The sequence below is a fragment of the Oreochromis niloticus genome, linkage group LG1 (genome assembly GCF_001858045.2).
Source record: "Oreochromis niloticus isolate F11D_XX linkage group LG1, O_niloticus_UMD_NMBU, whole genome shotgun sequence".
NCBI classification, from domain to species: domain Eukaryota; kingdom Metazoa; phylum Chordata; class Actinopteri; order Cichliformes; family Cichlidae; genus Oreochromis; species Oreochromis niloticus.
In genome coordinates this window covers 21969503-21984050 of record NC_031965.2, presented here as the reverse complement: position 1 = coordinate 21984050, position 14548 = coordinate 21969503, and the positions used below count along the sequence as shown (strand labels likewise).

At 40.8% G+C, this 14548-nt stretch overlaps 1 protein-coding gene across 6 annotated transcripts in view; it reads left to right on the top strand.

The window, feature by feature from the left end:
* The window catches only part of rnf111 (ring finger protein 111), a 33747-nt gene that overhangs the window by 8367 nt on the left and 10832 nt on the right, over positions 1–14548 (top strand). For all 6 annotated transcript variants that reach the window (XM_013269717.3, XM_013269718.3, XM_025906425.1 and 3 more), the window contains 4 exons: positions 3253–3385; positions 11337–11491; positions 13456–13653; positions 13862–14238. In XM_013269717.3, coding sequence (XP_013125171.1) covers positions 3253–3385; positions 11337–11491; positions 13456–13653; positions 13862–14238 — 863 coding nt within the window. The remainder of the gene's footprint in view (positions 1–3252; positions 3386–11336; positions 11492–13455; positions 13654–13861; positions 14239–14548) is intronic.

The window sequence follows — 14548 nt, the reverse complement described above, 5'->3', positions numbered from 1 at the left end:
GTTGACATCAGTGTCACTGTGTGTAGGTCGAGTGCTTGAATTTAACAGCTGGAATAAGAATAGGATGAGGAACAGTTAAGAAAGTCCTTAGTTGTTTTTAACACTCTGTTTCAGTGTATTACAAAGAACTTCTTTACATAGTTTGACTTCTTTCGGGCTAAGTTGAAAACTAAACAAGAGTAGTCAGCTTTCCATATAATTTGTAAACTGCCTCCAGCTGGCTGTAGACCACCATAACGTATAGATGTGGGTCTGAAAAGCTCTGTGTACACCTATACATGACCCACACAGTACCATGAGGGTCCTTAGGAGAAAGAGGCCTTCATCTGCCCTGCTATAAAGACGGACCACAGCTGCTTGGCTAGCCCCTGCTGTGAGGCTGTAGGAAAATCATGGCTTGGCACAGCATGGCTAAATGAGACTAACATGAGCAAAATGAAAACCCTATTAATTTCTGTTTTCTGAAGCTGGATCAGAGTCTACAGGTTTTCCTTTTACCGAAGGAGATTTTATTCTGGCTTACTAGCATGTCCCGTTAATATGAAAGGAAACAAAAAAAAATGAAATGAACTTTATGATAGTTTTTGACTGGCATTATAGCATTCCATAAATGTGATGAATGTTGAAACATACATTAGAATATGATGGCTAAATATTCAGAGCCCTACCTCTGAGAAATGGCAACTGCTGCAGTCTGTACCTGTTCAGGTTTATGAAGCTACTAAATTCAAACTCTAACTTTGTGATTTGTTTCTCAGTGACTGTAAGAATGAAATCCTTTGAAAAGCTCCACCTCCGCCTTCGTTCATTGTTTCTTTCATGTAGCTATTTAGCCTGAGCGATATTTCTGCTGCTGTGGCCCTAAGGGAGAATGGAAAGTTAGTTGTTGTGCCTCTGTGGTGGGAGACAGGTGGGAGAAAACTCAAACACTGTAGAGCAGCAGCCTTTGCATAGAAACAGTGAGTCTCTGAGGAAAAACAAGGCATTTGTTTACAGCAGGGGAAAGCAAGGAGGCAAGTGATGAAACCTTCCTTGTCCAGGGTTTGATGTAGGTGTGTGATGTAGAGAGGAAAGAGTTAAATCTTACACAATGTATTAAAATGGGGAAACAATTTCACAGCTAAATTTAATTTCAATGCAGTTTCAATGCAGTTTATGCCTTAATTGATTTTCTTTAATAAAATCAAATAAAATTCTGGTAAATTACTGGTTTAAACACAGATCAGACTCTTGGCCACACTAAATTGCCCCAAGCATATTACGTGTCCTCACAGTGTTGTGTTTGTTTTTAAAAGGTATAGTAGCACGAGGTGTTTATCTTATTAAACATTGCACATATTGGCTACAGTTCCCTACCAACTTGTTTTTGTGACTACATAAAGGCTTCACCTGAGTGCCAGGCAGCTAGACTTGCAGAAGGTGCTAAGCAGCAGTTCTCATGAGAGAGTAGGAATAGAAATCACTCTGGGGAATTAGACTTCAGTAACATGGCAAGTCACTTGGTGATGTGCACAAAGACACGGTTTACCTAAGCAAACAAACTGCACAAATATACTCTAGCGCTAAGTAAAGTAAGCAAGCATTAGTTTAAGTTGTTTTAAAATCTCTTAACCAGCTTCCACAAGCTCTGTTCTACAAATCTTTCTGAATTTCATTCCTTAGAGATCATAAGGTGACAGTGTTACAGTTTAAATGTGCTATACGCTGTAAGCCTGCCTTGGTATTTATGTGGAAGGCCAACCATGTGGGAGAGATCTTGTAAGTTTGACTGAAACACCCAATGCATGAGTCAGCAACTCTGACTTGCACTGAGATATTGTGATAATAATTAGAAACAGGCATGGGACTGTAAGCAGAAATAATCATGTCTCTGACTTATACTGTGTATTGTCGTCATCATTAGTGGAGACAAAGTTATAGTTTCAAGTCTGGAGCTAACCCTAAAATAAATTCATGTTTGGGGAGACTGCTGTCATTACCCTCCCATGGCACCGGCACTGCCTCCATTTGCAATGCTGAGAAGAATGATGCAGTTCTCTCCAATTAGTTTGCCATGACTAACCTGTTTGAGCAGTGCCTATGATGCACTGGGCTCCTTGAGTATAATGTGGGTGGCATTAATACATGCACCCACACAGGACAACTTGAGTGTTATTAATTGACCACATACATTAGATATAAATCGGAAAATTAAATAAATGCACATTTGTGGGTTTGCGTAATGCATATTTGTATTTTTAAAATGGATTACTTTACAAATGTAATAATATCTTCTGGTTTCCTTCTTTTGATGTGTCAGTGCAACCGTTAACGCTTTGCAGACACACCTTAGGGCTATCCCATGGTGTTAAGTGCAAGTTGAGATGGAGTGGGATCTGTTGCATCGATTACATTTCTCTTGTGCCCAGAGCTGCTGAACTGAGCAATTTCAGCTCAAAGGTTTATTGGTTGGGTTATTTGTATGCTTTAAGCAAGTTACTTATATTTTACTTGATTCTGGTAAGCAGAAAACTGATTGAGCTTAATAAAAATTCGGACTATGACATGTTTATGCTGTTTGTTTTATTGTAGTTAGATGATCTTTGCATTTATCAGATAGTATCTGGTCAGTTTATTAGAACTGGGGAGAAAATTGATAGAATGGTATTGTAATATGGTGGTATTGTATCAATATAGGGACACATGATATCTATATTTTCTTAAATACATTAAATTACTCTGGGAATACTATGACAAAGAGGGCTCATCTCGTACATCCTGGGATAACATTAGTTGAGCAAACATACATTATATTGACTCAACTGAAAAAACATCCAACATTGGACACAGTGTGAACTAGGAGTCAGCTTCATCATGCTAACTAAGGGCTCAGTCACATGAGTAAAAGTAGGACAGCAACATCCTTGCATCTACAAGAAAATCTGCCTGGTGGCTGCCTGGTGATTGCATTGAATTTTTTCACATTCTGTGACCGATTGCAGCTTGTGATGTCTAAATGGTTGCACATAGCTTGAGCGTGTTGATCGCAAGGTATAGATTGCATGATAGGAGGCAACCTTTCTGCAAGCAGTTGAACTCAGACTTGGACTGACTGCAGTCACCATCAGAGAAAGTTGAAGGCTTGCACATAACTGTGATCTAATAATCAATATGTTAAAAATGTAAATAATAATGTATCATGAGTGAAATATTGTGATAATATTGTAGGGAGTCTGGAGTACTACACTAACTTTTGGTAATGGGTTTATTCAGGTGCTCTGGACGAGGATGTGGTGGTGATTGAGGCGTCTCCAGCTCCCGCTCCTGCTGTCCCTGCAAGTGAGGAGATCAATGTTACCTCAACGGACAGTGAGGTAGAGATCGTCACAGTTGGAGATGGGTTCAGGTAGGCACCCCAGCTTTTTGACTAATCAGTGAGAGTAAAATAAGATCTTAAATTAATTTGACCCTGACTCTAACTACTTTGAATTCTTAAGGGTCTTAGGTGGACGCAGACTAAGCATCTGAACTGAGAAAGGAGTTTGCTGTTAGTACAGTTTGTGTTTTTTTGTCATGAAGTGTAAACAAAAACTCAAGCTCAGTATTGTGCAGCTTGGGTTATGACTTTTCTTAACTTGCAAAAACAGACTTTTACACATGTGCTGTTAATGCTGTTTTTGTATACCAGTGCTATGCATTCCGCTTTCACAACAATGCAAAGTGTCCACTTGGGTCAGTGTGGCAGATTAATGCGAGAGTTTCTGCAGACACTAAAGTTTCTGGCACAGCTACATCCTTAGCGTACCTTTTAGCAGACTAGGTAATAACTCCTCAACTTTGACATGAGCTACTGACATGACTACCTATGGGAGTGAATGATTCTGTTGATTGACATATGAGGGAATGGTAAATGCATTAAATGGAAGGCACCAATGCTAAGAGACTGGTTGGCAACCATCTGGCAATCCACAGGTTGCTGGGAAAAAATATGCATACCATGATCGGTTGTGAATGCCTGCTGGTTAGTGGCAGATGCTAAAGCTTCATTCATGCAGTCCTAGAGATCTGCCAGTGACGCCCAGTAACCACTAGTCACCAGAGAAAATTGTTTCTTCTGTGACAATTGGCAAGAAGTCACTAGCGTAAAACTGATCACAAAGAGGTACACAGTGCTGCACTGAAAACCACCTTACTGTTGCTTTGGTTATTAGCAGGTTGCTGCACTCGACTGTAGTTTGCATGGAAGAAACAATCTTGTCTACAAACACTTGCAAACCCCTTCCAAGTGTTCGTGAAACTAAAAAGTGCAACACAAACTGAAAAGAGACCATTGGTAGAAACTGCACATTTTGAAATATGTTGGTTGTCACAATATGATAAATCTTTTTTTTTTTTCTAGTTTGCTTTGCTTTTTTATCCAGTTTTAGCTCAGTGAGTCAATTTTAGCTCATCAAGAGAAGAGAAGAGCATCTTCCATTCAAACTAAGGGTGACCATTGCAGTCTGCTATTAACCAAATAAGATCTTTGGTGTAGTAGGGTCCTCTTTGCAAATGTTTTCACAGAGTGACAGCCGGCAACCACTTGCCATCCAGTTAGGAAATGCACATTTTTCTCTAGCAGCTGGGGTGGGGGTGCCAGGAGGGTAACAACTTATCTAGTTCTGTGAGATGTAGCCTAACCAGTGTGAAATGTTTACCAGCATGCAGACATCAGCTGCAGAGCAAAAGGGAATTGCTTTATATCAGGACATGGCTTTCCTCTTCTTAATATTACTAAAATAGCTAAGACACTGTTAGCTCCAGCTTCAGCACTTCGCTCTCTTAGACCTTTTATTTTAAGGGCTGATCTGTGATAATGTACAGTAAGGATAGTTTAAAATGCCTTATAAGACTTAAACCAAACGTTAGACAGCTGGCTTTGTTAGTGTCTCCATGTGGGTGTAGCCATTGTGACAGAACTAGAAAAAGGAGTAAGTGCAGGTTGGTCATTGCTTGTTTAAAGAGAAGTTGTAGGATGGGGGTGGAGTGTAGTGCTTTAGTTGATTTGTTTTGCTCATGGATTCCATAGCTCTGCTTACATTGAACCGAGAAACCAGTCCTAGTAGAGCTGCATGCCTACATGTTTATAGCTGTAAACCCACATCACCCTGAAGCCACCTACGCTGTGCCTCTGCCGTTTAACTCTTTCTAGATATGTCAAGCGCAATGTGAGGTCAACCAGATGCGTGACTGAAGGTTTATAGTTAACTTGTTACATCACGAATGATTTAAGTGGCAGGGACAAAAAAGTCACTTTGACATGCCACTTTTTTTTATATGCTACTAAAATGTTAAAACTATATATAAAACCAATGTGAATAATGACCCCATATCACAGAATAATTCTCAAAATCATGTTTACTTGTATATCAGAAAGTATTCCAGACTTCTTTAACATCACTAGAGGTGTATTTTGTTATGTAAGCTTAAAACTACCCTGGAGTAGATGTAGTGTGAGTCTTTTTTGACATCAAGTGACATCTTGCATTCAAAGACAATTATATGAATTTAAAAAGAAACTCCCAGACTTAGTAAGACCATGAGGGCAGTACAGTACCGATGACCTTTAATGATTAACCCAGTTTTGTGGATGCATGCATAAATTCGAATATTTTGTGGCAAAGAATAACAACAATAACTAGCTGCTTCCACACTGAGTCCCTTGTCCCTAGGATGGAGTCCAACTTAACCAACCTCTGGTGCATATGGAGAAAGTTGTAGTCCTAGTTTTGCTCTGCAGCCTCTTGGGCTCAGCATTGCAGCACATGAACCAGTTCTGCACCTTTTTGTTGTTGTTTAGAGTGGTTCTCCACAGCATAACAAGGGCATGCACAAGGCTGGTTGGACTGTGCACAACTGCATAATAGACTTTCTGGAGAGACAGCTAAATGATATCAAGGACAGCCACAGCAGTGCCAGCTAACAGAATTACTCACTAATAAAGAAACTGCTAAAATGACATGCAGAATATACTTATCCTGCTTTTGATATACCTGGGCATCTCACACAAATAAAGTCCGTATTTGGGGAAACACTATATATACATTGCATAGCCTGATTGGTATCATGGCTGCCATATCAGTGTATATAATGCTTAAGTTTTTACGGTATGGATGCTTGTTAGAGACAGCCATTGATAGTTTTGCACACTGACTTGAAGAATGTATATATGTAAAGTAAAATGTGCAGCATTTGAGAGCAGTGTGTTTAGAGAAGGTGTATTCCACTACACCCGCCTCCATTTTCTTCAACCAATGAATCTTTTCTCTCTCTTCTCATATAACTTCTTGCCTCCTCATGCAGGCGATTATGCAGCTCAGTTCACAAACCTCTGCCTCTGTGTTAACCTCCATCTGTCTCCTTTGGCTTTCTGTCTTTAACCACATTTTTCCTGTTCCTACCTTTCACATTAGTCTATCAGTAATATATGAAAAATAGTTCCTGGAAGTGAGTATACCCAGCCTGCGATGTCATGGCCTGTCTGCCTGTTTTCCTCACTTTCAAAGATGTCCTGTCTCATTAGAGAATGTAGAGATGAGCTCTGCTGTAAGGGGGATGGGCAGCAGCAGAGCAGAAGGGCGGAGAATCAAAGGCCAGGAGAATGAGCAGTGAAATCTTTGTTCACACTGCCAGTGGTCTAATTTATATGTTCATGTGCAGTTTATACTAGCACAGGCACGATATTCAGAAGTATGAAAACCCACATGCATATTGTATCGTGACTTTTTCTTGGTTTGTTGGGTGATTGGCTGCTTCTGGTTTGATTTATTTAATTGTTTGTGATACATTTGCATGAAAACAACTTCTGTGGGCAGAAGAGTGGGTTTCCTAAGTAACTGCTGTAGCATAAGATAAACTCTCACTAAACATAGATATACTTTTTATTCTGAAAACAGAGAGAAACAGTCTTAGAGCAGCCAAGACAAATCAAAACGTAACGTAATGTAAAAGCTGAAGATAACACAGTAAATAGCCTGATAAGTAAAACCATACAGGGTTGGACAGCCTCTCTTCACTCCCAGCTTGTGCAAAATGTGGCACTCCAAATTCAGGTTTAAACCAACAGCAGCACTTTTGACATAAGTGGGGAAAAAACTCTAAAAAAATTAAGGAAAGTGTTTCCATTTTTAACCCACTGCCTCTCAGATTGCTCATTTGACTTACTGTCAGTGTTCTCATCTTGAATTTGAACAGCTGGCAGTTATTTTTTTGTTCATGCAGCTTCACAGTTGACTCGCCTGTAAAGCTGTGCGTCAGGAGAAAATTCCAGTGTTTTAACAGTGCACTGTGGGCTGCGTTTGGCAGCTGGTTCACCCAGAGCACAGTGAGTTACAATAAACAAGGATTATGTAGCTGACATGGATCAATTAAAAAAAAAAGCCCTTGATGAGTCCCTGCCCTGATTCTGCAAATCAGCTCAGTATATGCATAGTAGGGCAGTGAATATCACGAGACACTGTGTGAGCGTTATGTGCGTGCTACATTTTTCTGCAGGATTCCTGAAAGTTTTCTACTCTGTGTTTAGAGTTGGAAGGCCTAAATTATGAAGACGGAGTCAATACTGCTGTCAGGGCAAAGCTTAATGCCTCACATTGTTTATTCTCTCTTACACAGTGCTGTTGGCCTTGTATGATCCCCTCCCAACCTTTAAACTCCCAACCTCCCAGCCTTAGCTGCCCATAGCATCAGTCCCAGCAGTTTACATTGCCGCAGTGCACAGAACCTCAGCTCCCTGGGGTTTGTGTCTCTCAACACTTTGGTTTGGCACAGCCTCGACATTGCCAAGCCACCCATTCCCACAGTGTTCATATTTACAATGTACTGTTTTGCTCTTTGCTGCCAGCCCCCCACACTCAAGGGGTCATAGTGGTAAACAGATATTTACAAAATAATCCCAGGGCTGCTTAATTAGGAGCCCATCCCTAGTGGCAAGCCCTGCTCCTTGGGATCAACCCTGAGCTGAGGATGCTGGCCAATTAGACCCCAGTACAACCACCATGTACCCCTCCCCCCCACTCCCTCCACCCACAGATGCCACCCTCACTGCTGTGTGTTCAGTGGTGAGGAACAAGTGTTTGTTAGCAATGTGTGAAGTATGAAGTTTAATAAGCTTCCTCCTCTATTGTTGCATTGTGCAGTACGTCCCACAGGAAGCTGATTTGGACGAGGACAGTATGAGCTAGTGGGAATCCCCCTCAACACAAAGCGTTTGCTCTGTTACATTTAAGCAATGAAATCAAAGCCATCTCTTAACTCAGTTTGTCTCTTAGTTAGCCAGTTCAAAACGTTACATATTCATCTTTAAAGTATTAAAGTAAAACATGCAGGCACTAAAATTGAAATGAGGAATAATAATACTTTTTATTTACTAGTTAACTTTATACAGAGTGCAGTAAACACTTGATGTGACCAGTCTTTTGCTTTTTAAACAACATTAGTTTTCATCAGTAACACTTCCATAGGTTTAAGGTATTTGGTAGTTTGGTTATTTCACCAGCTTCCAGGGCTTGCCCTGTGTGTTCATTGGACTCAAGTCTGTCTTAATATTTCTTCAGGTGATCCTAGAGTGGTGGTTAAATCCTATTATTATCTTTAAAATACAAAATAAAACCTCATTCATGATATGACTTTATGGCATTAACAAGGTAAAAGGAAAAGAAGATTGTAGTATTTGCTCACTTCTTTCTTTGGTGTGAATAAGTCCATTCTTCCTATTCTACTCAGTTGGTCTAGTTTCTATTTGTAATGTGCTGGGACGAGATCAGGGAAATACCCTTAGAAGTCACAAGTATGTCATTTGGCTAAAACAAAGAGAAAGATTTTGGAACATTTACAGTGGGGGCCTCCACTTCACCTGATCTGTCTCTGTTTTCTCTGTGTTAAAAGGAAAACATGAGAAATAATTTAATTTTCCCAAAAGTTAGAAAATTAGTGTTTTTCAGTAGCCAAAACATAACAGAATAAAAAAGCTTGTAGGGTTAAAACTGCTGTTCAAAATGGGACTCGGTTAAATCGAAAATGGAATAAATGAAAAGCTGAATACAATAAAATCTAAATATGAGGATGCAGGTATGATGTGTGCATGGTGTTCTGCATATATCCTGAGCTCAAACAGATGTTGTACAAAGTGTTCAGCAGTATGTCCAGTAAGTGGTGCAGAGGGTGACCATTATTCATTGCCACAGTGATTTGGATGAACTCTGCATGAGCCAATAGCAGATTCCGGTCAGTGTTTATTCAAACTGGATTCAAACAGCAATGACGAATTCCCTTGGCAACTAATATGGATGCATTCCAACAGTTAGCAGTTCAATATTCAGGCTGCAGAAAAGTTCCTTCATAGTAACGTGATGAGGTTGCGCCACTTTTTCAGGAGGATACTCTGTATACAAAAGACTTCACACACTGATTTCTGGACTCTGCCTGTGTAAGCTTTTGGTTATCACCATGTTTTATTTGGAGCCAGACTTGAACACATTAAGACTTAAGAGAGTGAGGTGTTAAGTTACGAGCTAACGCTAGCTAGTATTGTTAGCAAGCTGTGTGCAAAAACTCCGTGTTTGTAACTAACAGACACATTTACCTGCTATTTAGTGCCTGGTAAACAGATTAAGGAAATACCAGAATTTAACCAAAAACAGAGCCACTGACTCATTAAGATGGTTACAACTCACTCTAAGCCATGCTATGTGTCAAATAATTCCACTTAAAAAATGTTTTTTCAAAAAGTCACCAACACCACAAATGTGGCTCAGAGGTTCAGTTCAGTGATTTGAAATGGCCAGAGTGAAACATAGTAGACAACAAGTGGCCTCACCCCTAGATGGCATTTGCCACAAAGGGCAAATTTATCAATAGAGAGCAAATCTATTTTTGTACCAGGCTGTAAACAAGTTTATTTAATGGCTGAAGCTCAGTGTTTTAACATGCAAGTCTCTGAGGACTGACTCATTTGTGAAGCCAGGCAGAAGTCAAGTTTTTGCCCCCACAGTTTGCTCCTTAAAATGGGTTAAAAAAAGGAAAAGGGTCAATCTAACAGTGACTTAATCAGTAACATATTGATGTCTGATGTATATGTATCAATCAGTAGGAATCCCTGAGCCAGTCACATCAGAGTTATTGAGACTGTGCTGTTGCTTTCTTCCCTCTGCTGCTGTGTATTCCTGTTTTTAATCTCTCATTTAGCCACGGTGAAATTCCCTAGCTGCAGAGCTCCATGGCATCAAGCTTTACGGCACTCCCATGTAGTCTCTTGACTCTTCTCCCTTGAGGTCATACCCTCCTCCCTCTGATCACCTAGATTTACAGTGCTGTGGAGGGAAATGCGGCTACTCCCTGGCCTCTCACTTGGGTCTCAGAGGCCATGGGGTAGAGCGACCGGAGCCTTGGAGAGAGAAAATTAAAAGAAAGATAAGAAAATGGGCTAAAGGTGGGGCAAGAGAAGCACAGCGTTTGACTTAATTCGAGGAAAACGAAAGGTGGTTGGAGATGATGGGAAGATTTAGATGCAAAGATGATCACAGAACAAGTCTGCAGATTCTAAAAGTCAGTTTTTTGTATTGTTTTTGTTTTTTGGGGTTTTTTTATTTAGCAACTAATTTACTAAGTAAATGATTAAAGTTTCAAACTAAACAACTAGTGCAGAACAGAAAAAGAATGCAAAACTACACAACCTAATGGATGATGTTAAATATTTCACAAACACAGGGGGCTAGTTTGTCAAGTGTGGCTTATCTTAGCAGCACCAGCTGTAATTCTTTCTCTGCAGGTCCACACACGTGTGCAGACTGTGGTTCTGTGTTGCTCTGATCAGGTGGTGATATGCCACTTTACTCCACCACAGGCTGCAGATCAAAGTATAACAGGACTGCGCTGGTTGCAGGGCTTGTCATCTGTTTTACTTTCCAGCATGCTCATTTACAGCTTACTGCCACAGAGTCATAGGGGCTGCTGCTAACTAGTGGTGGATGGGTGCTTAGCAGTTAAAAGGCATTGATCATTATTTATATTAGCAGAGTACTAACATTTAAACGTGTCGCTCACTAGTCACACACATCATTAGCCTACCATGCACTGTTTTAGATGCTGCAGCAAAACAAGCCATTACACGAAGTCCTTCTGTCAGATCTGCTCACTTTTACTTCCTTATCCACTTTTGCACCAGCAGCATCTGCTGGCCTGGAAATGAACTGGTCTGGCTCTTGTGAAACAAATGCTTCAGTGAGCTGTGAGAATAGTCCTGGTGGTCCTGAACTCCAGCATGTTGTAACAGTTTCTTTTTCTTTCTCCCCTTTTTTCAATGTGTCTATTTTCTGCAGGTCACGCTCAGTGGGGGGTCTTGGCCGAATGTGGGGTAATAGTTGCTCCCAGAATCGCCTCCAGGAGCCACGTGGACGTCACAGGCTCTCCACTGTTATCCAACCGCTGCGGCAGAATGCTGGGGAGGTGGTGGACCTCACGGTTGATGAAGATGGTAACACAGAACTCGTTTTAACAAAGCCTGGTTAAAAGATTACTAAGCGAGGTTTTAACTTGGGTTCATTACTGACTCGGCTAATGTGCTTTTCATGCAAGCTGTGTGAGAGTTGAAGTAACTTATTTGTCACAGTCTACACCTGTGAAAGATACAACTAAGACTAACATATATACAAGGAAAAAAAGTCATTCAGTGCATTCGCATGCATCAGTTTTGTTATTATGTGTTTCAGAATAAAAACATTTAAAAGGAAACTTAAAAAAATACCCAGAAATACTGGATTTAATTGTCAAGTTGTTACAAAACTTTAATTTAAGCCACATGCCAATCTCTGGAATGTTTTAAATTTAGATATGAGATGTAAAGTAAGCAGACAAAGATCTAATGTTGAGTGGAACCAAAAGCGATATTTTACCAAAAACATCTAATTAGTAAAAGAATTGGCTAATTATGTATTAAATTGACTTAAATATTAGTGTCATTGTAGTTCATACTGACTCAGCTTTGTATGGTTCTGCGATAACATTAACCTAAACCAGTAAGGTTGCATTTCTTTTCAGTGTATTCGTATCTCGCACTTTACTTTCTGTTACATTGCTTTGTATTGGTATTTGTCTCTTAGCCTGGATGTCATTCTCTGTATCAGGATGCGCCTGTGATGGGTAGCAAAATGGTGCCTCACGCAGTATTAGAGCATTTGCATTTCTTAGGAGAAAGAGGGGAAATTAATTTGTGAATATGAAAAGCAGATGGTGTTTACACACTGGAATGCTAATAAGGTCTGCTCTTCTACTTGGCTGCTAAGCCTCTGCAGACACTTGCTACAGTGTGCACAAATCCCACAGTCCCTACTCCAGACAAAGTGTCAGCTCGGGTTTAAGGTGGTCATAATCGTGCTTGGGAATCGATAAGAAATTAGCGATTTCATAATCGATATCAGTTATTGATTAGATTCCTTATCAATTCTCGTCAAGTTCTCACTGGCTCTGCTTTGAGAGTCGCCAAGATTTCCAAGCAGCATATCAAAGACATTACATTCATACAAATTAATAGCGTGCTGTGTGGTCAAATGTTGCACATTGGAGGTGTTTCCCCTCTTTGTTGTGATCATTATTGGGCTCATTACTCAAAAAAGTAATTATTACCTATTACGCAGAACACTTGTCTTAAACGTAATGCTGTACATTACTTAATGTCTTTATCCTTGGAGTAATTAATTACTACTACTACTCGTTAACATTACTTTCACATTTCTCTATAAAATGACCTGAAACATACCGTCTCACAATTACCAGTTAACAATACAAACCTATAGGTTCCACACACCAACACGAATCCCTATCCTAATGAGGACACACATATGATATTTCTCTTATTATTTACACAAAGCCGACAGCACAAAAGAAATCACCACAGTGACTCTACTTTAGAAACATGAACAGCTAGAAACAGAGGCCGCAGCCTGACTGCTCATCTAGTTGTTACCTGTTAAAGTACACGGTCTGGCTGCTGGGCATTCACTCAGCTTTAACATCAATCTGTGTTCTAGCTAACTTAGCATTAGCATTAGCATACTGCCTGTGGAGTTGCTTGCAAAGAGCCAAAGTTCTGTTAGCAGTCTAATGCAGTTGTTTCTGTAATGGATGGATTTTGCACTTTACCATCGCGCTCCCATGCTTTTGTGGAATAAAAATAAAAGTAATGTCATAACCATACTGTAGACTGTGCCACTATCTTCGTCCTTCTGCAAACAAACTGATACAGCTGATTGTAGTACAAGTACAGTCGATAAAGGGGATTGATAGGCAAGCAGCCTAAAACTTCCAAGGAACTGAACTACCCAATTCCCATCCCTACTTCTGATCAGTAACTCAACTGACAAAAGTGAGCTGCTTTTTATTTTGGTGACTTAATCTTTTCTGGTTACCATTTGACTTTCTTTGTTTTTTTTTAATCCACAGATCTCTCAGTTGTGCCAACAACCTCGGGCGGCATTCAGCCTCAAACAGTCAGGTCCTCCTCATCATCATCATCATCCCATCAAGCCTCTACCTCAGAGCTCAATGATGCCCCAGGCCCTTCCACTAGCTGCCCAGGTTCAATACCTGAAAGTATGCACACACAGAGGCCAAGTGGCTCTGCTCGCACAGCTCCAGAGGGTAAGACAGGACACGGCATGTTGACATCTGCTGCAGCAGGCAGTTTCATTTAAACTGTTGTCTGAAGAAATCTTGTGTTTAAAAAATCAATTCTTTTCAGTGGCCAATTTCTAATTAGTCTGTATTGTGTGGTCTTCTGTGTTATTGTCTGCCTTGTAAAAGCCGTTTTAAAAAGAAAAATAATAATCATATATCTTGCTCTCATCAGATGACAACAGACCAGGTTTGTCAGGTACAACAGGAGAAAATGCAGGCGTGGCCATGCCTAGGCTCCCGTCCTGTTGTCAGCAGCACTCACCATGCGGAGGCCCCTCCCCTGGTCACCTGCCCCTGAGCCACTCCCATTCAAGCTGCTTGCAGGCGTCGTCCCCTCAGCAGACCAGCAGCTCTCAGCACAGCCACAGCAACACTCAACACTTTCTCCACCATGCCCACCACCCAGCACCGCAGCCCCCAGGCACCATGCTTTTTCCAGAGCCGATCTGCCCCGTGGTGCGACCCAGTGCTCTGCCCGCCCCCTGCGCTGGAGTCAGCAGCAGCAGCAACAGCAGTAGTAGCAGCAACGCAGCCCACTACCATGACCAAGTATGGCTGTTTGTACAATATTTATTGAGTCATAGCTGTTAGCGAGGCAGTATAAGCATACGCTGATTCCACACAAACCAGGTTTTCGTGACCACTAAGGTGCATGAAGACCCCAGAGATGTTTCAAGTGGAGCTAAGGGAAGATCAGAGCTAAGGAAAAATCAATTTATTAAGTTAAATATGTATCCAAATGTATATTGTCAGCAAAGAACTGCCCCAAATACTGAATCACCCTTATGTTGAAAAGCAATGATGTAGTCTGAGTAATGGGAAGTTACAGTAGTTGGGTTAGAGGCTTTTAGCTACCTTC